Source organism: Bicyclus anynana, chromosome 3 (genome assembly GCF_947172395.1).
Source record: "Bicyclus anynana chromosome 3, ilBicAnyn1.1, whole genome shotgun sequence".
In the NCBI taxonomy this organism is placed as follows: Eukaryota; Metazoa; Arthropoda; class Insecta; order Lepidoptera; family Nymphalidae; genus Bicyclus; species Bicyclus anynana.
In genome coordinates, this window is record NC_069085.1 from 1361323 (window position 1) to 1384897 (window position 23575).

Sequence of the window (23575 nt, forward strand, 5' to 3'; positions counted from 1 at the left end):
TTTAATTTTACCTTTGATTAACAACAAAAATATCAAATTAGTTGCCACAAAGTCAGATCTTTTCATATTACGTAATTATATCAGCCGGTCAAAAGATCGAGGAATTCATTCCAATTATTGCTCTACAAAGACAGTTGTAGTCACAGGCGAGCCAGATTCAGGTTTTCACTCTTAAACATCTAATCAATATTATACAATAGGTACTGTTCCATAATACTAATTGTGTTATAATCGACAAATTAACTTTCAAATTTTTCGCTAACCCTAATTTGTTAGGCGACAAATTGATAAATAAAGCAAAGCTTAAGATACACTTGATTGGCATTGGGCTCAGGTTAAATTTTAATATTTTTTTTCCAAATTGTTCGATCCGCTTGTTATTATTAAATTCGCCATAGAATAATGAACTAAGTAGAAAGGTTTTTGGCTACTATTTTTCTACTATCCTATGAGACTCAGAGCTCGGCTGAAGAGAACCGTTCTGGATGGCCGTTTTGGCCTGAATGGCGAAATGGGAAAAATCCGGACGGCCCCAAAACCGTGAGTTAAAAAAGAGCTTACGTCTGGGTGACGTTAAATATCGGGGACCTCTTCTTCACCATCGAAGACGCACGCGCTGTCTAGCTTGTGTTGTGTTGCCTGGGAAGCGTTGTCGGCCGTTATGTCTTCGTCTGGATTGTAAAGGACGCTTTTCGGGCGGCTACTATTTATATGATGTTGCTGCACCTTGGCCAGTTTACGCGAGAACTATTGCCAGGGTCGTAACCCAACTAAGTATTTTTTCTAATTCTGTTTCATAATTTTGGCATTGACAGCCTAAAGTCGGGAGTCTTGTCTTGAATTTGAATATTTTCTTGAATTCTAATAGTTGATAGATGCACTACCTTGAAAAAGTGGACTGGAATGGAGTAATGGTTTTTTCTTAGCACTAACAAGTTTTTAATGCGCCTTGGTGATTTGTCACTGTTCCACCCAAGAACATTCAATGAAACCTAAACACATCACTGAAAGCCGCATCAAAATCGGATTAGTAGCTTTGGAGGTAAATGGTAACATTAGCTTGCACAAACATCCTCTCATTCCAAACGCACGCAAGATGGAAACGGGCTATCTTGTTAGGAGAACCTAACAAGATAGCCCGCTTCCACCTTCGATTGCATTATCACTTACCATCAGGTGAGATTGTACCTAGTCAACTTGTAAAGAATAAAAAAAAACACATATGCCATGTCCAAGTCATATTCAACACGCCTATACTCTGCAATAAACCAGTAAAGTCTGATGACAATGAAGTCAAGAGGTTGATCTATTTTCAAAATGATCATGGTATTGATTGTTTGTCCTCCCTCTAGTCTTCATTACTCTGCATTGCCAAACGGCTTCAAGCTGCGAAGCATGTCTTCGGCGCTGTTTCGGCCCCCCAGCGGACGAGCACAGCTTAGCTTATAAATAAAAGAGAAAGCAAGCAGCCGCGCAGTCTCTAATCGAACGTCCCGCGTTCCGTTCGGCGGGCTTTTCGAAACCAGTGTTTCTTCAATACTCGGATACTTTTTGTGCATTAAAAAATGAAAATGAGGTAAATATGAGATTATTCTGTTACGGTCGACGTGTTTTATGTCTTCGTACGCAATAACCATGTAATGATTAAAATCAAGTGGCTTAATCTTGTTACGCCTGGCTATCCGATTTTGTAAATCATTATGCCCAGTCTGGTCATAAGATATCTGCAATCTAAAGTACATAATATCACTTAAAATCTGTACTGAACTGTAGTAAGTGTTGCTCTGTTTATAGGCAAAGGTTTCCACTTGATAGCTTGGCCCATATTATTACTACACAAAATATTGAGGATATAATCTCAAATTGAGTTAAAATATTACAATTGCGATGATTGAGGGAATAAAAATATAAGAGTAACTAACTGAATACAATATTTTTCAATTTTTAATTGTTTGTTTACGCTGATCCAAAACTAGTTATGTAACTGATTTTCATGGGATTGAAATTTTCACCAGCATTTCATCAAGTTTTTCCAACTAATTTTTTTCTATAACGACGTTAATTTTAATGTTAATTCGACCATTTAATGCATAAGTTAAAGTAAATAATAATTAATAGGTAGTAAAGTTGATCTAAAATAAATGGTGCAATCTTAAAGAAAGTATTATAACCATTTCAAAATCAAATGTATACTATATAATTTTACAAGTCTTGTCAAAAAACAAAAAATTGGTTTAAAAAGTTGGCAACTTTTACATTAATAGATGTAAATATGTTGATAATGTTATTGTACATTTTACTAGTAAATTTGTACGTATTGCCTGATCTTCCACTACCCGTGTTGGTCTTCCACCGCGACCCCATCGAACTGTAAGAATGAGGTAAAAGAGAGTGCACCTGTGCTTGCGCACACACTTGTGCACTATAATATCTCCTGCATAGTTGTTTAATCTGACGTCTGCCGTCGTGGCCGAAAAAAGAAAAAAAGCAATTTGATCAGGAGCATAATTATATGTTAGCTGTATACAAAAACGGATTTTCATAAAATATATACACGTATTTTTAAATTCTATAATCTGGCAAAGATGGCTTGAGTGTACTTTTTATCGATAGTTGTTCGTCTGTCTGTTTTCACACTAGTCTTTGCAATACTTAACTTAACCTATTTGCAAGTGATTTTTACAGGTAAATTATTTTAGATCACATTATGTAAACTTTGATTCACATTTTTGATTCCATGTAGACGAATAACAGGTTTCGCAAGTCGTTCAAATAATACAACAGTCATGATAATAAAACGTTTATTATAATATGCCACTAGTTAATTCGCAATAAAATGTGAAATCAATCACTTTCTCCAGTCATATTGCATATCGCAGCCTAATGTCGAGAGTTTCTACTAAATTGCAAGTCTAGACACACTCCGCTGTGAATACTTGCACATAATGAAGAAATATCATTATATTGTAGTAAAATTCTACTGATACTCGAATATTGTGCCGTGATTGCTCAGTGGATATGATTGATCTCTTCGATTTGGATATGATGCCTTCGATTTGGATGGCGCAGGTTTGAACCCGGTCCGGGACACGCATTCGAGGCATATCAAACGGTGATGAAAAAACATCATGAGGAAACTTGCATACCTGAGAATTTTCTTAATTAATATCTATGTGTGTATTTTTTACTAGAATCAAATATATAAACTGGACATAATAAAACTAAAATGGACTTTAAATAATTTACTTAAAATAACTAAAACCAACACTTGGTCTTGTTTTTGAGGGCAGAGTACCCAATCATCAACACCCCATATTCGGCTCACTGTTAAGCACGAGTCTCTCAGAAAGAGAGGGGTTAGGTCCACCACGTTGGCCTAATGCGGATTGGCAGACTTCATACATTTAGAGAATTTAGAAAAATATTTTTCTTTCACCGTTTAAGACAATTGATATTTGATATCTTAAAGTGCACATAACTGAAAAGTTGGAGGGGCATGCCCCGGTCCGGATTCGAACCTATGCTCTCTGAATCCAAGGGCTAGGTCATATACACTGGGCTATCACGTCTCAACCCCCGTCTATTACCCCTCTGGACGGCAAGCTTTCTCCTTTAGTATATCTAATTCATTTTATGATACCATTTTCAAACATGTTTAACGATATAATTTATAATATCATTTAAGCAGTGTTATAAATATTCTTGTTCTATAAATTATTGTAATGATAAACATTTACGATGCACATAAATAAACCACTTGAAACGTCTTAAAGCGTATCCCAAATCTCTTTTTCCTTTTTTATTTATTTTCGGACGCTAAATTTATACCTTTGTCCATTGTGGTCGTGTCATTGGAACCGAAGAGCAGGTACAAGGTGTCTAACCCATTGCCCTTGAACTTGACTCAGACAGTCCTTTGAAAAAAATATTATTGCTGTTACTAAACTTACTTCAAATAGTAAAATTCATATTTATCAAGTAAGAAAATTTTGGGTAAAATGTTGAGCTAGGACTTTGTCTGTGATGTAAGAACATTCTATTCTGATACTATTAAATATAACGATAAAAATGGTAAATGTATGAAAATACTTAAGCAGTCAAAGCCGCGAGTCAGCCATATGTAAACAAAAACTATAGGAGCGCGTTGATGTCTATTGTATGACGGCAGAATAAATCTTTCAGAAAACTGTAAATAGCTACCCAAGTCATTGAATTTCTGTGTAAAAGGCTAAATAAACCAATAATATTTCTTTTCTTTTCCCATTGTTTCAACCTTCAACCAACATTAAAAAATATTCACACCATTAACTTTGAACAAAAAAATAATTAATAATCCTTCAATAAATTCTCAAATGATAAATTACTAATTCTACTGTAGAATAATAATAATAATAATAGTTATTATGTACAATTTATTCATATAATTGTAATTTTAAAACCGAAACTTGAATGATTTTCATTGAAGTTCATGGCTAATGATATGCTGAGTGTTATTCAATTTGGCATAATAATTAGTAATAATTTTAATTTTTAATTTGATTTGATCAAATGAACAGTTAGAGTCAGAATAATGACATACTTACAATGGCCTCAGCTTCGTTTTCGCTGGGCAACGAAATTAGGAAAATTATTTAGTTAATTATGATTCTGTTTTCATTTTTAGCGAAATTAACGAATTGAAAATATTTTTACATAATTATAATTATGATAATTAATAGATATATACTTACTATTGAGTAACTATATTTTATAGCAACCCAAAATATATATTTTTATAGATACATAATGTCGATCAAAATCTATTCAATGACCCGGTGAACTTTGTTCCACTTAATATTATTCGACGTATTACCAATTCTAATTAAGACTTAATATAACTATTATTATAAAATTTTATTCGCAGAAATAAATGGAACATGTTTGAGTTGGACCGGCCATCGAGGGTTCCATACGTAGGATCATTATGCAATAGTTCTATGTCAAACTTTTCCCGAAGTTCAACTTCATACCTTCATTCCCAAAATAAAGGGTCTTGACAGACATACAGACAGACAACAAAGTGTTCCTTGTAGAGACTTGTAGAGAATAACAAAAAAAAAATATTTTTTTTTACTTTTGAGGTACAATACAAATAATCCAATAAATCAAACCGCACGTGCCAATTTTAAGCTTCTCTAATACTAATGCGCTTTGGTCCGAGAAGAGCGCACATAAAACTCAGCCAGGTTTCATCTCATATTGTAATCATCATTATCAGTCTAATTTAAATGAGACCTTGGAGCAAAACGTATCATAAAACAAAAATACAAATATAATTTGATTCAATAATTCTTAAAATTCAACCCTTAAAGTGATGGAATCGGGGTTGAAATTTTACATTTATTTCCATGAGGACGAAGTCGCGCGCTTCCGCTAGTATCTAGATAAAGGATTATTTAATAAAAGAGCAAAAGCTATTGACTCTTACAGCATGACCACTAGACACGTTACCGCAAAAGTTGATCACAGGCGTCAGTCACTGTTCACACGGTTCAGTCGCAGGTGGGCATTGCGTAACTTCGTATCGGCTACAACTCGGCTAGGATTGCAAGACTGGGCCCTCGGTCTCACCTACGAATACCATATGCGTTGCTCTACCTTATCTTGTATCCTCAAAGCATACTCGGTGGTTTTCAATGAGGAGCACTATACGAAAAATAAAGATGATGACTGTTTTTTTTAATTGTATTTTTAATAAGCGTATTGCTAATAGTAATTTATTTAAGCTATTTTGTAGAAGTAACAGGCTATCTATGATTATTACTTTCGGAGCTACGTGGGTGTATAGCGGCACATTTGCGGTGTTGCCGCGGGTCGCTCAATATCGCTCCATAATGGCACGAAAGGATGACGTCCCCGATTCGTGAGATTGTTAAATTTGTATGGTCGTTCAAATATCTCTGTTATTTCTGCGGTTACTTCTCAAAATTAAAAATATCATAAGAATGTAAATAAAACATCTATAGTTTTTGATAAAAGATTTTCGATTAATTTTGAAATTTTATAATCTTATTCATTTTACAAACATTCTGACAATCTTTGTTTTTATATAATAATAATAACTTGACCTTATTTTTCCGAATGTCTCATAAAAATCATCATCCCAAATGTACAAAATGAAAAATTAACAGTTGATTTAACTATTGTACACAATACGACATATCAAAACTATAAAAGTTGCATTACACATATACCTATAATTTTAAGTGTTTAACCTTTACTTAATTATTACTCACTCTACTAGTTTATTATTTCTGACATATTTACGATTTCTGCATTTGATTTGGCCTTTAACCTTACGAGCTAATAAATAAACAGCGTCTCCGGTGTATTGGACAGCCTGCTGGCACCTCGATCACTTAGCATTAGAATAAACTTTACTACTAAAGTGGAGTATTTTTTTATTCTTTACAAATACTACTAAACTAACTACTAAAATCTCACTTGATGGTAAGTGATTATGCAATCTATGATGGAAGCGGGCTAACTTGTTAGGAGTAGCATATCCACACCCCTTACACTACACAACATCGTACCGGAACGCTAAATCGCTTGGCAGTATGTTTTTGCCTGTGGGGTGGTAACTAGCCACGGCCGAAGCCTCTCACTAGCCACTATTTAGTATACTGGCTGGTACCTGCCATTTTTCCTAATACTACTACTCGTACTACTACTATTTAGGTTTCTACGATAATAATATAAATACTTCACTCTTATGAAATCGCTGGCGTTCTCTACTTATAAATATAACTGAAGTTGGTCTGTCTGTGATTTCTTAAGTAATTATAGCTAATTACACGATACTAAAACACAATTAAACTTTTTAAATTTTTGTCTAAACTAATGTAATTATATGGCTATTGTAATTAAAACTTCATTTTAAATAAACGATCAGGTCAATTCGTTTGACCAAATCAGAAGACACTTTCACGAATTATCGTTCGATCGGATAGGAAACTATTAGACTCTATCATTAAATGCGTTTCCAAAGCAATTTTCCAATTCAAATTGACGTTGATTCGATTCACTATAAATATACGCACGGGTATTTGGTTCGCGTGAAGGAACCGATTGTAACCGTCGAACGGTATTAATTAAACTATTAATTAAAACAAGCTATTATGACTAGGAACACGTAATATGTGAAGTAATTTTGTTTCAATGAATTATACAACCGTTAATTAGCGGAAAAAGCAAAAATTATAACTGACAATTTTTACACGATTACAATTTAGCGGCCTTTTGTTGTTAGTGATATTTTTACACGTTCCGTTTTTCTTCATGAATAAATTATTTATAGGTATGAATAATTAAAATTTATCTCAATTATTAAGGCAGTTAGATTTGCAGTAAGTTCTACCAAAATTGGAAGGGAGAATAGCACGAGCGGAGAAGGGAAGTGTTATCGGCTTTTAAAGGTTCTTCTTAACCCAACATCTTAACATTAACTACTGTCTGTCAGCTCTGCTCGGAGGGTTTCTCTCTGCCACGCGATGGACCCGGTACCCGCACTGTGAATCCATCATCATCATCATATCAGCCGATGGACGTCCAGGACGTAGGCCTTTTGTAGGGTCTTCCAAACATCACGATACTGAGCCACCTACATCCAGCGAATCCTTGCGACTCACTTGATGTCGTCAGTCAACCTGGTGGGGGGTCGAGCAACACTTCGCTTACTAGTGCGGGGTCGCCATTCCAGCACTTTGGAACCCCAACGTCCATCGACGCTTCGAACTATGGTGAATCCATAGATTGATAGAATATTCGTCTCTTTGTAGGTCCTTGGTACTTGTAAAGAAGGTTAAACCTCTGTCTCACAACCTAATATCTACTTTATTAAATTGAATTTCTAATTCTCCCCAATAGTTATCTATTGTCGTTTGAGTTACTTGAGTCGATCGATATATTCATTTTTTTATTGAAATAATTTAATAAATTTCGAGATCATATCGCGTTGCACCAAACGAAACAGTGGGTAGTAATGTAATCAATCTCTGAAATTTCTGAAGCTTAACAAAAACCGGCTATGTGCGAGTGAGGCTTGTGCATCAAGGGTCCTGTACAAAATATAATAAGTGATAACTTTTAGTTTCGTCTTTTGACTTCTATGAAAGCACCTCGACGCTATTCCTCTAACTTTCATCGTAGTTTGGAAGGAACACAAGCTATAAACAAAATATGATTAACGAGGTAATCATATATTAGAAGACATCTTTAAAACCTTGTAATTTCATGAAAAAGAGATAATTCAAATTTCTGTGTTTAAAGCACCTAAATGATGATAGAGTCGTGATAGCTCAGTGGATATGACTTCTGCCTCCGATTCCGGAGGGTGTGAGTTCAAATCCGGTCCGGGGCATCCACCTCCAACTTTTCAGTTGTGTGCATTTTAAGAAATTAAATATCACGTGTCTCTAACGGTGAAAAAAAACATCGTGAGGAAACCTGCATACCAGAGAATTTTCTTAATTCTCTGCGTGTGTGAAGTCTGCCAATCCGCATTGGGCCAGCGTGGTGGACTATTGGCCTAACCCCTTTCATTCTGACAGGAGACTCGAGCTCAGCAGTGAGCCGAATATGGGTTGATAATGATGATGATGATGAAGAAATGGTAATTAGTTTGAGGAAAAATAAGAATTATTACCAATTAAATCATTTTGGTCTGAAACCCAAAAGTTTTTACGTAATGAGTATGTAATTGACCCGCAAGTGTCACGATGTCGGTAATCAGACTATAGCCGGCCGATATCCGTGAGATCATGCAAAATAAGAAATCGAAGAGCATTCATTAAGTTATTAGTCGGGATATTACTCAACTAATTTCCTCTCACTAACGACTTGTTAATCTGTGAATTTTATTCCAATTATTTTAATGTTCCGCTATTTAAGAACATAAACATAATAATAAGCTATTGGATATTGATAATTTGTTTAGTAGTTAGAGAACAATAAATAATTTCTGTTTCCTTTAAATTATGTCTCTTACAAGATAAATAGTACTATATTTTATAGTGTTAATGATTATATATTGGATGAAACTTTTTGGAAATTATTGCACTCTATAAATAGCTACTTAAATATTGTAAAATGGTGATGAACAAAAAAAAGACCCTTAGACTTAGTTTCTTGTTGGCTCTTCTCGGACCAAGGCGCTTTGGAACCCTCGTAACCTTAATTTTACCTCGTAACCTGACGTTTCAAAAGTAATATATATATATATATAATAATATAGTACGTTTGTAATCTTCGCCTAATTGAAATAAATGAATAAATAATACATGAACCAGCTTACTTACCGAAATGGACGCACTGCAAGCGTATAGATACGCGTTCGGACGAATATAGGATGCAATTACTAAATATGTACTCAGATGCACTTAGTATATTACAGAATGTATTCATCATTATAAACCCATTTTCGGCTCACTGCTGAGCTCGAGTCTCCTCTCAGAATGAGAAGGGTTAGGCCTATAGTCCACCACGCTGGCCCAATGCGGATTGGCAGACTTAACATGCGCAGAGAATTAAGAAAATTCTCAGGTATGCAGGTTTCCTGACGATGTTTTCCTTCACCGTTTGAGACACATGATATTTAATTTCTTAAAATGCACACAACTGAAAAGTTGGAGGTGCATGCCCAATTCGAACCTACACCCTCCGGAATCAGAGGCAGAGGGACGTAGAGGTCATATCCACTGTATAATTTTAGTAGTTTCAATACAATCACTCTTATTTATCGAATCATAGTCATCTAAACCACTGTCAAAGTATTTAGTGAAGCACATTAACATGGAAGTGCGAATCAAATTGACAGTTACCCAATTTTCTACTGAATCTCGAGGGCCGTTACCTAACAACGTTAAGCAACATTTAATCAGTGTCACGGCACTCGTATTCAAGTAATTGTACAAGAGCTATGGGCATTTGATCTTATTAATCTGTTAAAAGTGCTGACCTTCTTGTAACTGACATGTAGAGTAATGTTGTGCGTGATATAGAATAACTAGTTTAAGTTAACAATTGAGCATTTAACTGACTACTATCACGGTGTCAATTGTAACGACTTTTGGTGCGTTGAAGTTTTTGGCATATTAGAATTAAAAAGTTTATATCTTTGTTATTTTATAAATAAAATGCTATTGGAACACCACGGTGCTTTATTGTGAGTTGGTGGGCTAAGAATGATTTATTTAATAATAATGACCGAGTGTAACGGTTTTACGTGCTCTAAGACATGGTGTAACAATACCAACTTGCCAATTCTGGCCTGCAAATATTTACTGAAAAAAATTTAAGAGGAAGAACAGCTCAACTTTGTACAGACCGACCCAAAACTCGAACGCAGGACTTCGTGATCTGATGTCACATAGTCTAACCACTGGACCAATAAGTACACGAGTAAGTCACACCAATACATACTCGTATGTATAGATCGAATTGAAGTTTCTGACTAGGATTTCAAAATAACTAGCTGTTTCAAGTGCATTATAGTTAAACACAATCAAGTATTTTTTAATTTTTGCATGTCTGTCTGTCTGTTTCTATTATGTATACCTCTATTTACAATGTAAATACTCATTACATAGAATGTCGCAATGCAACACACTGACACTTAGATGCGTGACACACGGCGGGACAATAGCTATTAAGCTTTGTACTGAACCAGTTGAACTGGATGCTATCGGTGTCAATGTTTGGCTAATTAATACTCCGCTGGCTTTGTCAATCAAACATACACGACCTTGGCAATATAGAGCTTTCTATCACCTATTGTGATATATGAGAGTTCTCAGAGTCGCACACATTCAAAATCTTATATGAGTATCATCATTAACAACCCATATTCGGCTCACTGTTGAGCACGATTCTCCTCTCAGAATGAGAGGGGTTAGGCTAACAGTCCACCACGCTGGCACGGATTGACAGACTTTCCTAACGATGTTTTTTCTTCACCATTTAAAATACGTGGTATTTAATTTCTTAAAATGCACATAACTGAAAAGTTGCAAGTGCATGTCCGGGACTGGATTCGAACCTACACCATCCAAAACGAATACTGGATTTCTGGATCTACTGAACCGATTTTGAAAGTTCTTTTACTAAAAGAAAGCCACGTTATTTGTGAGTGACCGCGGGTGTGTCAGCTAGTTCTGAAAACATAATCACAACGGGGTTTTGCTCGTCTTTTTAACGCAACTCTGGCGTAGTGTACGCGTAGCTTTACATACAAAATTCCTTAGTTCAGCCCGAATCAATAGTTTTACGGTGACCGGTTTTCATTATATGTGTGTCTTTCAAAAACTGCTTCGGTTTGTAGCCAGTTAAAACATTGATACACCGCGTAAGAATTTTAACAGTAAAAATTCAGGTGTTAGTTTTAAGTTATAAATGGAAATAGAAAAAGTTTTTCTAAGAATAGCAAACAGTGTGTCTGAAATAAATGTAGCCGAGCCAAGGTCTCGCAAAATAATTTTTTACTTTTTGATAGTAGACTGGTAACTTACTTGCAACTAAGAACTGGGTATATTCATATTATAACCATAACATTTATTGGTTGTTTTCCGAAACCAATGAGGCTCTCTTGTTTCTCTTTTCTTTTTCATTTCGTAACGGTTATATAACTTATTTGTAACTGCCAAATTTCTGTCTTTTTATTTTACTTGAGTGAAAATCGAAAACAGAAACTTTTGGTTATAAATCAAAAGCATATGAGAAATTACAGCAATAATTGAAAAATATTTTTTCATTTTTTTATTTTAGACGATAGTTATTCAGTACTAAATTTTTCAAAAGTTCAAATTTAATATTGAACTATGGCAGATAGATACTATTACACAATTTGTATCAAAAGTTAATGGTAAATTAAATTACAATTTGTTTTCGTTTCGTTAAAATTATCTTCAAAAGGTTATCACTGTAAAACACAAAAGTTCATGTTTATTTATTATTTTTCTCAAAGCCGAGATTAACTTTTAAACTTTTCCAGCGTAAGTACTGAGTCAACCTTGACGTGGCTTGTGGCTATCTCAAACATTGCAACTTGTGACTCATTAGTCGGCCGCTCAGATATTGCGTCTCTGACATGTCGTGCGAATGAGACAAAAATATTCAATTAAAATTGCCTCGTTTTTTGTCACTCTGTCTCTCATGTTACATCGCCCACCTGGTAGAAACGCAATTTCTGAGCGGCCGGGCTTTACCTCATACATTGCTACGTCTTGTGACACCTCATACATCGCTACTTATGACTACCTCAAACATCGCTAGTTGTGTCTACTGCATACATCGCTAGTTGTAGCTATTTCAACCATCGCTACTTGTAGCTGCCTCAAACACCGCTATGTATCTACGTAAACATCGCTACTTGCGCCTACCTCAAACATCGCGTGCTGATGAGACATTATCTTGATTTCACTTTCCACGGTTGCGTCATCCAATGTCGTTACGGTTTACCGTACGCGCAGTAGCAGGAAACAAGCTATGACAGGCGGCAAGTCATCTCCTCGAGCCTAATCTACGAATTAATATTGTTAACTGACTTCAAAAAGGAGGAGGTTCTCATGTTGACTGGTATGTTTTTTTATGTATGTACATCGATTACTCGAACACGCCTGAACCGATTTGAAAAGATGGAAACCTGGAGAAATAGAGGCAAACTTATTAAAATTATATGGATAACTAGTGTGTTCGTAAATATTTTAATAGAGTATTTTTAAGCACTACAATTTAATGAAGGTTTGGAATCGATCTGTGAAGCCAGCAGACAAGAAAACTCCTCAACCATTTACAGCAATTACATTGTGTTTGATCTTGATTAATATGTATTGATGTGAACTTTCTATCTAGATAGGTTGTGACTGTCATTAGGGGTCTGATGATAAAGATCAAGGTCAATTAAGGGAACTCCTTAACGGTTTACAGTAGCTACCTTGTGTTTGGGTTTGATTAATATATATTGATGAGAACTTTCCATTTAGATGGGTTGTGATTGTCATTGGGGGTCTGGTGAGGAAGACGAAGGACAGTTAAGGGCTTAAACTCCTCGTCGGCTTAGGAATTTTCGAATTTAAGGGGAGGGGGATTGGTAAGGTGTTTATTATGTGTATGAAAGTATTTTTTTACACGTAATATATGTATACTAAAATGGAAGAATGACTTAACAATATTATGATGTTATTTTTCGCTTTTTGGTTTAGTAGTTTTGTAGTAGTAGGTTTTGAAGTCGGTTGTATTCTTTTTTATTAAAATTTTATTATTTTCTTACCCGATTATTAAAGGTTATGTTTTTTCAACTTAAACTAATATCGTGAGCGTATATGTGTAATATCGTGATTTATTATAAAACTCACGTCGGAGTAAGCCACAAGTTTTGAACCCATAATTATGAGCTGGTTCTTGCAGCCCAGCATAAGCCAAACTCAGGAGCTTTTTGTTTTGTGATCGTTTGTCTTTTTCATAAAGAAGTTAATGTATTAAGAGGTATCATATCAGGGTCCCAAGATGCTTGAGTTGCGACCCCGCACCGGATAGCATAGTGATGGTTGATCCCCACCAGGTGGACCGATGACATCAATCAAGTTAGGGGAGCCGCTAAACGTTGGCGTGTCAAGACCGTAGCTGATAATGATGAGGTATCATTAGATTATATCAGTTGTAGGAGTGACGTAGTAATTTCTCGAATTTTCTATTGCTTACGATGAAGAGTTTTGACTTATTAATAATTACTTTTTAATTTTGTTTACGTCACGTTGCGTTAACAAGTTCATAGTTATTATGAACCCAGAATACTTCACGTTGCGTTAACAAGCTGACAATTATGAATTGGTACGATTTTAGTCGGGCATAATACTAAAAATTCTTTTCTAATTCAACATTAAGAAAAAAATAATAATCAAAAAATATGATGAGATTTTGCTCTAAAGACGACCTTCACACAAACATTTCAAACCCTATGTAATCAATAGCAGTTGCAGTGTATAGGCGGCTTTATCAGTTATATCACCAAGTGGTACTAAGGTCAAGTGTTATACAACTCGGCAAATTACTTAATCTTGGACACCACTGTAATCAGTTACAGTAAAAGTTCAAAACAGCTTTTTTATTAAGTTGTTCTTGTTACCAAGTTGTGTCGCTTTTTAATTTTTTTATATTTTGTGGTTGGTTATGTATAACTTACTGTGATACTAAATTTGTTTAAAATCAACGTATATAAAGGTCATTCGTAATTCCTGCTGACTCATTTTTTCGACCTTTCATTTGTTTTGATTTATTACCTACTTACATAGAATATGAGTATTAATTATCAACCTTATTTTTTTATAGTCCAACTTGACTTGTATTTTTGTACTTCAATAAACATTTTTTATCTTATTTTTATGCTTCCTTATGAGTGGACCAGATGTTGACTCGTCTCATAATATTAACAACTAATATACTATAATTAAATATCACGTGTCTCAAACGGTGAAGGAAAAACATCGTAACAAAACTTGCATACCTGAAAATTTTCGTAATTTTCTATGTGTGTGAAGTCTGCCAATCCGCATTGGGCTAGCGTGGTGAACTATTGGCCTAACCCCTCTCATTCCGATAGGAGACTTGTACTCAGTGAATGAGTTATGATTTCGAGGGTTGCGTATAAGGAAGAAAATATTAAAAAATTGTACTTTGACTAGCAAACTTTGAAACTTGTTATACTCGTACCTCTCAAAGTCACGTTTTATAAAATAAAATGACCTTTGTTTTTATAAAAAGACGTTTGTCAGTTTATAAATTCGCTCACTCTGAATGATAACATTATAAAAAGCTACCGGTAGATCGTCGTCCATCGCATTCATCATTTCTTATGCACAGTATTTCGTGATACTCCATCATTGTCAAATGAAACAACGCGAGGTCAAGTCGTCCATTTAATTAACGTTTGAGCAATCCCCCGAAACTAATTCCGTTTGCTTTTTGTGAAGTGCGACTATTTATAATCGCCTATATTGTTATAATACAAGTTTTTATCCAATCGGTGCGCCCTACAAAGTTATTTTTGTACAACATTTTATTTATACAATAAACTTTGTAAATCATATTTGCATATTGCGATTATTACATAAAAAGTAATAGTGTCGACAAATGAGGTCAAATTGCTAAATCGGTGAACAGAAATATCTAATCTATTCATGAGAAATAAATAGGAAACGCGCAGTAAAAAATGGGTTTGATGTAATAAAATATCCAATAAATAATTTATATCGTGTATTTAAAAAGAGCCTAGCTGTTAGCGTAGTGGAAATTCAAACAACCTTCAGACATAAAATTATCTATTGGTGTTCGAAGCGAAAAATGCCGAATACAGTATTTTTATACTATAAATATAACTACATAATACACAAGAACTTTTATACTTTGTATATATTTTGTTGCGGTTATATACGCAAGTATACCAACAACGACCTGGTTATATAGTCGATGTATACCAAATTTGAGCCAAATAGAACGTCAGAAAGTACGTAGTTATAATGTCATGTAAAGGCAATGTTTAACTTACAAATACTAAACAGAGTTAGTTAAAACGCTTTTAACCACTTGACTCCTAAATGGACGACCGGTCGGATCGTATCCGTTACGTGACATGTAAAAAAAATATAAAGTAAACTAAGGGCAATAGGCGAGCACAGTATCATGCTCCGCGCGATAGAGGAATATATAAAGATTTTTAAGTGGCTCACAACAGTAGATTAAAACTGCATTCCCTGACTGTCGGCTTCTTCAACGCAGACGGGATTTTTGATAAAATACTCGCGGGCAGCGAATGGGTAATAGCGACATTAATGGATGAAATAAACTGCAAGTCAAATTGAAAGTCTAGATAAATATGCTCCGATAAGAGATCCAGGAACTAAATCTTTGAACGCTTGCTCATAGTAAATAAATTGAACTGCATGAGCTTAATCTCACAGAAGTGGTTACTCAACTAAGTAATAGAATGTTATTCAATGCTTCATATTGTTAACACTTGTAGTATGCCAGTAAACATAACCACGCTCCGAGAATGCATAATTGCAAAACGTCTGATTCAGAAATTACCAGAATATCTTCGTGTTATTAATTATATAGGTAAGAGTACGTTACGTTTAAACCCAGCTTTAGCTAGTGACTTGGATTGCTAGACCTAGTATTTCCAGTTCTATCAATTTATGAAAAATCGAAATTACGATCTATTTGTATATAGTTCTAAAATAGCCTTTTCTTTGTGACTTGGTTCAGGTCCCGGTTATTTTTAGAAAGAAATTATCACACTACACACTAATATTATAAAGGCGAAAGTTTGTGTGTAAGTGTGAAAGTGTGTAAGTATGTTTGTTCCTCTTTTACGCTGCGGCTACTGAAGCGATTTGACTGAAATTTGGAATATAAATAGATTTTACTCTGGTTTAACACATAGACAACTTTTCATCCCGGAAAAATCTATGGTTTCTGTGGGATTTGTAAAAAACTGAATTCCACGCGGACGAAGTCGGGGGGGTCCGCTAGTAACAAAATAAATACTATAATTTGCATTAGCTATCTCACGCGGAATTGATTATATCTATGACCGCAAAACTACAAGTCTCTCAAGTTGTTTTATAAAATTATATGGAAACTTAATAGAATTCTTGCATCTCGAAAAATAAGGTTGTATATAATTCCATGCAGTTTTGGAACACTCCATATTTGTAAGAGTTTTAAATGGAAACTTGCTGCCCATATGAGCTATAGGTTTTTGTCTTCATGTGCCAGTAATTTCACCTATAACCCTATAAAGTACCCATAGCTCAACGGTAAAGGGTCCGGTCTCCGGACTCATCACCGAGAAGTGGTAGTTCGATCGCCGCCCCGCTGGACTATTGTCGTACCTACTCACTCCTAACATGGTCTTTCCTTTGGATGGAAACGAGGATATTGGCCACATTTAAAAGATATGGCAAATATCCTTTAAAAAAAATACCCATTAGATACATCGAAACCTATGCCGGAATAGAGCAACGCTTTGCGCCAGTATTAATCATAACAATTTTCTTTGAAGCTTAAGTATAGTTTTTCAATTTCTGTCTTTGCCAACTAATAATAAATTACATCGAGTAGATAGTTAATCATTAGTTATTTTTATAAAAAATCACTTGAAGATATTCTTATAAAAACCGTTTAGGAAATGGCAATTGACTAAATAACCGGCTAAGTGCGAGTCGGATTTGCGCACGAAGGCTTTCGTATACGTATACGTACGGTATTAGTACTATTTTTTTATATTTAGAAGCGGCAATAAAATCACGTTTGTGATCTTGGGGGAGACCCCTTTAATCTTTATTTTATTATGTTTTTTAGTTTGATTAGTTGTTAACGCGGCAGCAAAATTTAATCATCTGTATTTGATAGACAGACGGACGAACAGCGGAGTCTTAGTAATAGAGTCTCGTTTTAGCCTTTGGATACGGAACTCTAAAAAGGAATAAAAAGTTATTAAATTTAGCCAGTGATATTAACTATTAGCAACTTAATGGAGTTTAAATTAACAGTAAGCAATGAGAGGCAATCGCTTCACGGGCAGATAACCTAATTCCTATCTTCGCAACAGCATGGGCCGAGAGCAAGCAACTGGAAGCAATTAGCAGTAAATACGCAAGATTATTTCACGACTCGGTGAATTTAATAGAGAAAGCTATCTTGTCTATGAATAGTACCAGAGATAATACAAACACTTTGGAGCTATTGGTGTTTATTTTTTTATTATCTGTCGTTGTTGAAAGCTGTTACTCAATCCATAACACAATAGCGACTAACAAGTATGAACCTTGAGAAGTAATAAATGTTGTGGTAAATTGTAGTTACATTGTTTCTATGACGAATTCTCTCAAACGAAGGCTTCTGTTATAACAATATCTGTAATACTTTCGATTTGTGCCGCTATTCTAGGCTAGCTATTGTTCAGTCCAATGGGTGGGTGTACTTCTAGGTCTTATATTACTTACGGTAACCGGATATTGACTTAAAAAAGTCACAAATGCGTCAGAATTGATCTCTTTCATTTCTCAAAAACCATCGTATCTACGTTTCTTTAAGTCGAGTTCCAAGGAGGTGTAATTAAGGAGTCGTTATTCTCTTTAGTTAATGCTATAGTTCGTCTAATCCTAAGATTACGGTGATGTTACTGCGATTCTATTAAAGCTGCCCTAAAGATTAAATAGAGCCAAAGTTAATTGAAATCCACACCATCCACATACTTATTAGATTATGTAGGATCTCATAAACAGATCCCATAAATCGATCCCATTCCATAGGGGATTTCTATTACACCAAAGGAATAATATGGATGTGGCCCAAGTTAAAATATACTCGTTTTATAGTACTACGATCAAATACCTAGATAGGCAGCGTAAAATAAATTATTTGTTACTAGGAAACAATTTAAGAGTACTTTAAATGCAAAGTAAGTTCTATTGCATTTGCAAATGAGTCTGTTTTCGACGAAAGCGTCTAATGAAATGAGTAGCGAAACATCGGCACAACAAAATTGGCTAGAATTAGCCTACTGCGTGAGTTGCACACGAGATGTTACGTCATCACAGGCTGTCACCTCTGCACAGCGGCTTGCTTTTGAGACGCGTAAAACAATTTCTAGTAGTCGAAGAGCTATTCACAGTTTTGTAAGGCTGATCAATTAACATTGGTCCCATATAAATTTGGAAGACATAATTCAACCCCAAGAGTAGGAAAACAGGTGATGATTGATTGTTGTTACTGATTGTAATGTAACCACGCATTAACTTTTTACATAGTAGGCCGATTTTGATAATTCTTTTTTTATTGGATACTCTATTTCCATACCTCGGAGTTAGAACTGAGAAAAAAAGGAATAAATCTAAGTAAACATTGAATATTTATTACATGTGAATTTAGCTTCAAAACTTACTCCATAACGCTCGAAGGTACCTAAGTAGTTTTTGTTTGTTCTGGTTAGCATTAGTTATTGGAAAAGAAAATTAATTATCTAGACTACATAAAGTAAAAGAAGTTGGCGTATAGATGTAAGTTAATTAACCCAAGCTAAAAATCTAATTTATAAAGCTATGGTTACTTACACAACTTTTCTTGTGATGTCGTCAGTAATCTTTTGATCTTAGCCCAGTTTTTCGAAACATTTTGAAATTGATAATGTTAATAAATCATGTGTAACAACATTTTAAGGCTTATTGCGTTCTTATCTATTACCACATATCATTAAATTATATTTCACAAGAATTGATAATCGGATGTGGGGGACCAAAACTGTTTGAAGTGCCTACATTAAATTTTGTATGTACTCAATAATTTATCAATATTTATATTTAATAACTGTTACCCACATAAAATGACTGTAAATATGGGTAAAATAGAATATTTTGTAGAAAGTTACATATTATTTAATAATAACCAAATTAATTAACAGTAAACCAAAATTTTCTTAATTAAAATGAGAACGTCATAATAGTATCAAAAATATAAGGAATAATTAATATTGTCAATTTTTTTTTTATTTATGGATACTTTTTCGAGTAGTTTTCAAGTAGGTACACTTAAAAATACACTCGATAAAAATCATTCACCAGCTCTTGGCCTACAACATTCCGTTTACAACTTCCAGAGTTACATAATATTAATATTATCGTAAATAAAAACAAGTCCCCATACAACTCTGCCGGCGGCTGAATTGCATTCAATTTTGAAATGTCATGTAACACTTACAGCTTTCTTCAAACCTAATTACGAAGTAAGTAGGTAAATACCATACGACCGCACCCTTGTTATACCAGTTTCTTGTCTCGCACTACCGCTTTTTACCCACGTGTCGTTTAGGGTAACCTACATTGACCAGGGTCTGTCAGAGTACCTTTTACCAAATGTAGGACTGTCGGACTTTTGATCTACGATCTACGCATGGAATGCTGGGTAACTGGTTAGTTGTAGGAGTATTGATGAATAATAAGGGTTTATATATTTCTAGGGTTACAATAATTTTATGCATACCATCGTAGTTACTTTAAACATTGATTTAAGTTTCTAATGCCTATAGTTTTACACTTATGTGCTAAACCTAAAGTTTTGAATGTATTGAACACTCAGTTCATAGACATTCTAAAAATCTAATAATAACTACGCAAAAATAATAAAAACACAAAATCCAGACGATGTTAATCAATTTCCACGCAAATTATTTCGCGCGTGACCGCCGGATAAAATGACATCCTGAGTTCCAAATGACGCGTTCGTTGATGATGATTGATGAGCCTTTGAAACACTATAACTACCTAAAAACTTGTAGGCAATGGGTTTTATATAACGAATATAAAACAGCTTGACAAACCGATATACGAATATATAGCCCAAACGTTTCCGCTCTTAAATTCGTTTTGAACATTGTATAATACTAATGTTTATATACGTCCTGAATATTTGGTGTCTATTTGTATTTTTTTATTTCTATTTATATTATATTTTTATATGCCATAAATCCCAATAGACTCATAAGTCTTACCGAAACGACCCAATGTATTAACTTTTATTCTCCTAGTAAAAGACATCAACGCACGCAGAATCTCTATTTTACAATAATATACTCGTAATAATAATCATCAGATTGCTGCTTTTATAAGCTACAAATTATTATGATAATATTTAGGGAAATCGTACAATTTTATGGAATTGCACCTCGTACTTTACCTCGACCTTCAACATGTAGGTTTTCATTACTTAGTCATCATTGTGCCTAGGAATCGTAGAAATCTTTGTATCTGTTGACTCCTACTCACGGGATTGGGATTCCTTTGGTTATATTTTCAAATAATTATTTTAATTTTATATGTACACCAAAATGAAAATACAAATAAAACAAACGTATGACAGAAGTAGGTCATAAAAGGCGACCTCACCGCTAGTAGCGAGTAGTGTATACCCATTGGATTGTTGTACCATTTCATAACCTTAAAATTATCTTGTCAATGTTGTTGTCATAATCTTGTCAATTGTTGCAGGTGGAGCATTTTCATAGCGCTGCTGCTGCTGGGGGTTGCGGTCGCCAACGAGGAGGAAGATGATGTACCTGACGTGGGCGTGGAGGAGGAAGATGATGATGGTGATGAACTGGCGTTGGATAGAGAGGTATGTGCCTGTCATCATCATGTCAGCTGATGAACATTCACTGTTGGTTTGACTTGCTAAATAAATAAGTATATAAATACTTAAACAATACACATATATTTCTATCTAGCCCCAAAGTGTAACTTTAGCTTGTGCTATGGGTACTAAGATATCTGATTTTACCGTATTGTACATTTAGAAACACACCCACAATGGAAAATTCTCATCAACATTCATCACACAAATATTTTCCAGTTGTGGGATTAGAACCCACGTCTGTAAATGCACGCAGAAAATTTTCGGCCGTCATGTCAAGTAATCGATCAAAAGGGTATTAAAGAATCCGTTTACTACGACTTAAGTGAAATAAATTCAATACTTTCCACGTAAACTTTAGACAACTTTCAAAGTACAATGACTGCGATTTAAATGGAGCTTCACACATTGAGTGTACAAGTGCTCAAGCTCTGCCAGTTTAGAAGCCTTTGGGACTTCTGTACTCGCTCAAACCTCTCGGTAAGGTCGCTGCATCACCATTCCCTTCACCATCTAGTTCGTCCATTCTACCACAGAACAGACGTCGCGAACGGTGGCATTCATATCGTATATATAAATTCTATAAATAAACTATTTGCATCCACATTTCTAATTCGTACAACAATAATTTGGAATGCTCTTCCGGCGTTTGTGTTTCCTGACACTTATAATTTGAACACCTTCAAAGCAAGAGTGAATAGGCATCTTCTAGGTAAGCGCACACCAACTTAGACCGCATTAATGCTTACCATCACGCTAAATTGTAGTCAAGCGCTAGCCTAAATTTTATAAAAAAATCCCTCTATTAAAAAGCTACAGCAAGTTATGATGTAGATTAATCTAAGGTTTTAAATAATTAGCTCCGACATTAAAAATTTAATGCTTACGTAGGTACGTATTATGCTCAAAATTATGCCTATATAACACAGTTTACGTATAATTATCGCCATTCACTGCATGAATTCACTGTATTATGTAGCTATACATGCGTATTATTATAGGTTACACTGTTGATAGTGCATTGAACTCTCTCGCGGTATGTTATCTCATAATGCGTTTACTTTTATTTTCTTTGTTAGCTGATTGTTTAGATATTTGCTGTTAAATCTACTGAAGTTTGATTTGATGAATGATAACTAAGTCAGTCAATCACTTCTTTGAATAGTAAAGAATGAATGACATGTACAATAGGAATACTAAAATAAATAAATAACAACAATCAGTCAAACTCGGAAAAAATTGTACATTTTATAATTTAGGAGACATTTGTTATAATTAAATTATATTTACTAATTGTTTTTGTTAATAATTGTTAAAAAAAAATCTGATAATATTGTCAATTGCTTAAATATACTAATTCATGCCTAAGGATTTTAATATTTCCTTTTATAGTAAGGTAGTTAAATTGATTTTTTTTCCTAAATCACTTACATAAAATATCTGTAATGTACGTATTAAAGTTGTTTTGTTTTACTTTCGCTTTCAAAACTCCAAAGTTTTTGACTTATAAATACACCAACCGCCTGAAAAGTTTTTAATTTTAACTAAAAAGTCCCCACAGTGTAGAAAAATTATGACTCAAATTATGCGGACGAAGTCGCTGGCTATTTATATACCAAAATCTGTTGTACGGCAAATTCACTTTCAGTTTCAATTAAAATGGATGGTGCGCTTGCGCCGGACCACTTTTACTTTCGTTTAATATTTATGAATGACTTTACCATAAATAGATTTCAAGTATTCTTGTTAAAGTATTAATTAAATTATTACATAATAATAAGTAGTGCATTGAATGAAAAGCAATAATACAAAAATACAGTATTCATTAAGTTTGCAAGTTCGTGCTGTAGTAAAAAGTATGTATTTCTTGATTACACAATAAACTATTGAAAAACCAAAATTACTAGTAGGTGTAATTTTTTACACGTCTACTCTTGACAATATAATCAGAAATATCGCAAAATGTTTGTTTTCACTTTTTTAACTGCCTACTAGTAAGAAATGCACCCCATGCGAAGAATCGTTGTCGAATATCGAATTACCATAAAACTATACCTACTAATTAAATTCTTTAAATAGATAATATTTTATTTTCCTATAGAACATATTTTCCTTTTAGAATATTTTGAAAAAAAAACCGCTACTTTTATCAGCATTTTTTTGTTGCACTCACTCCTTTTCACAGGCTTTTCGCTTAGTTGTTAGCAAATTTTCTGTTTTTAAGTGTAGAGCTGATATTAAACAATTAACTTTAACGTGCTTTTAGTGACTAAAAAATTATGCTACTTGAAATAAACCAAGAAACTCTGCCTAAGAATCCGTACTCTTTAAACGATAATAAAATCACTTAATA

The 23575-nt window shown here is 34.3% G+C and overlaps 1 protein-coding gene across 1 annotated transcript in view; it reads left to right on the plus strand.

Annotated features, from left to right (window-relative positions):
- The first annotated feature begins 1418 nt into the window (after positions 1-1418).
- Positions 1419-23575, plus strand: part of LOC112051874 (uncharacterized) — a 30872-nt gene continuing 8715 nt past the window's right edge. Inside the window, exons 1-2 of the mRNA XM_024090691.2 lie at positions 1419-1576; positions 21081-21207. Coding sequence (XP_023946459.1) covers positions 1566-1576; positions 21081-21207 — 138 coding nt within the window. The 5' untranslated portion in view covers positions 1419-1565. The remainder of the gene's footprint in view (positions 1577-21080; positions 21208-23575) is intronic.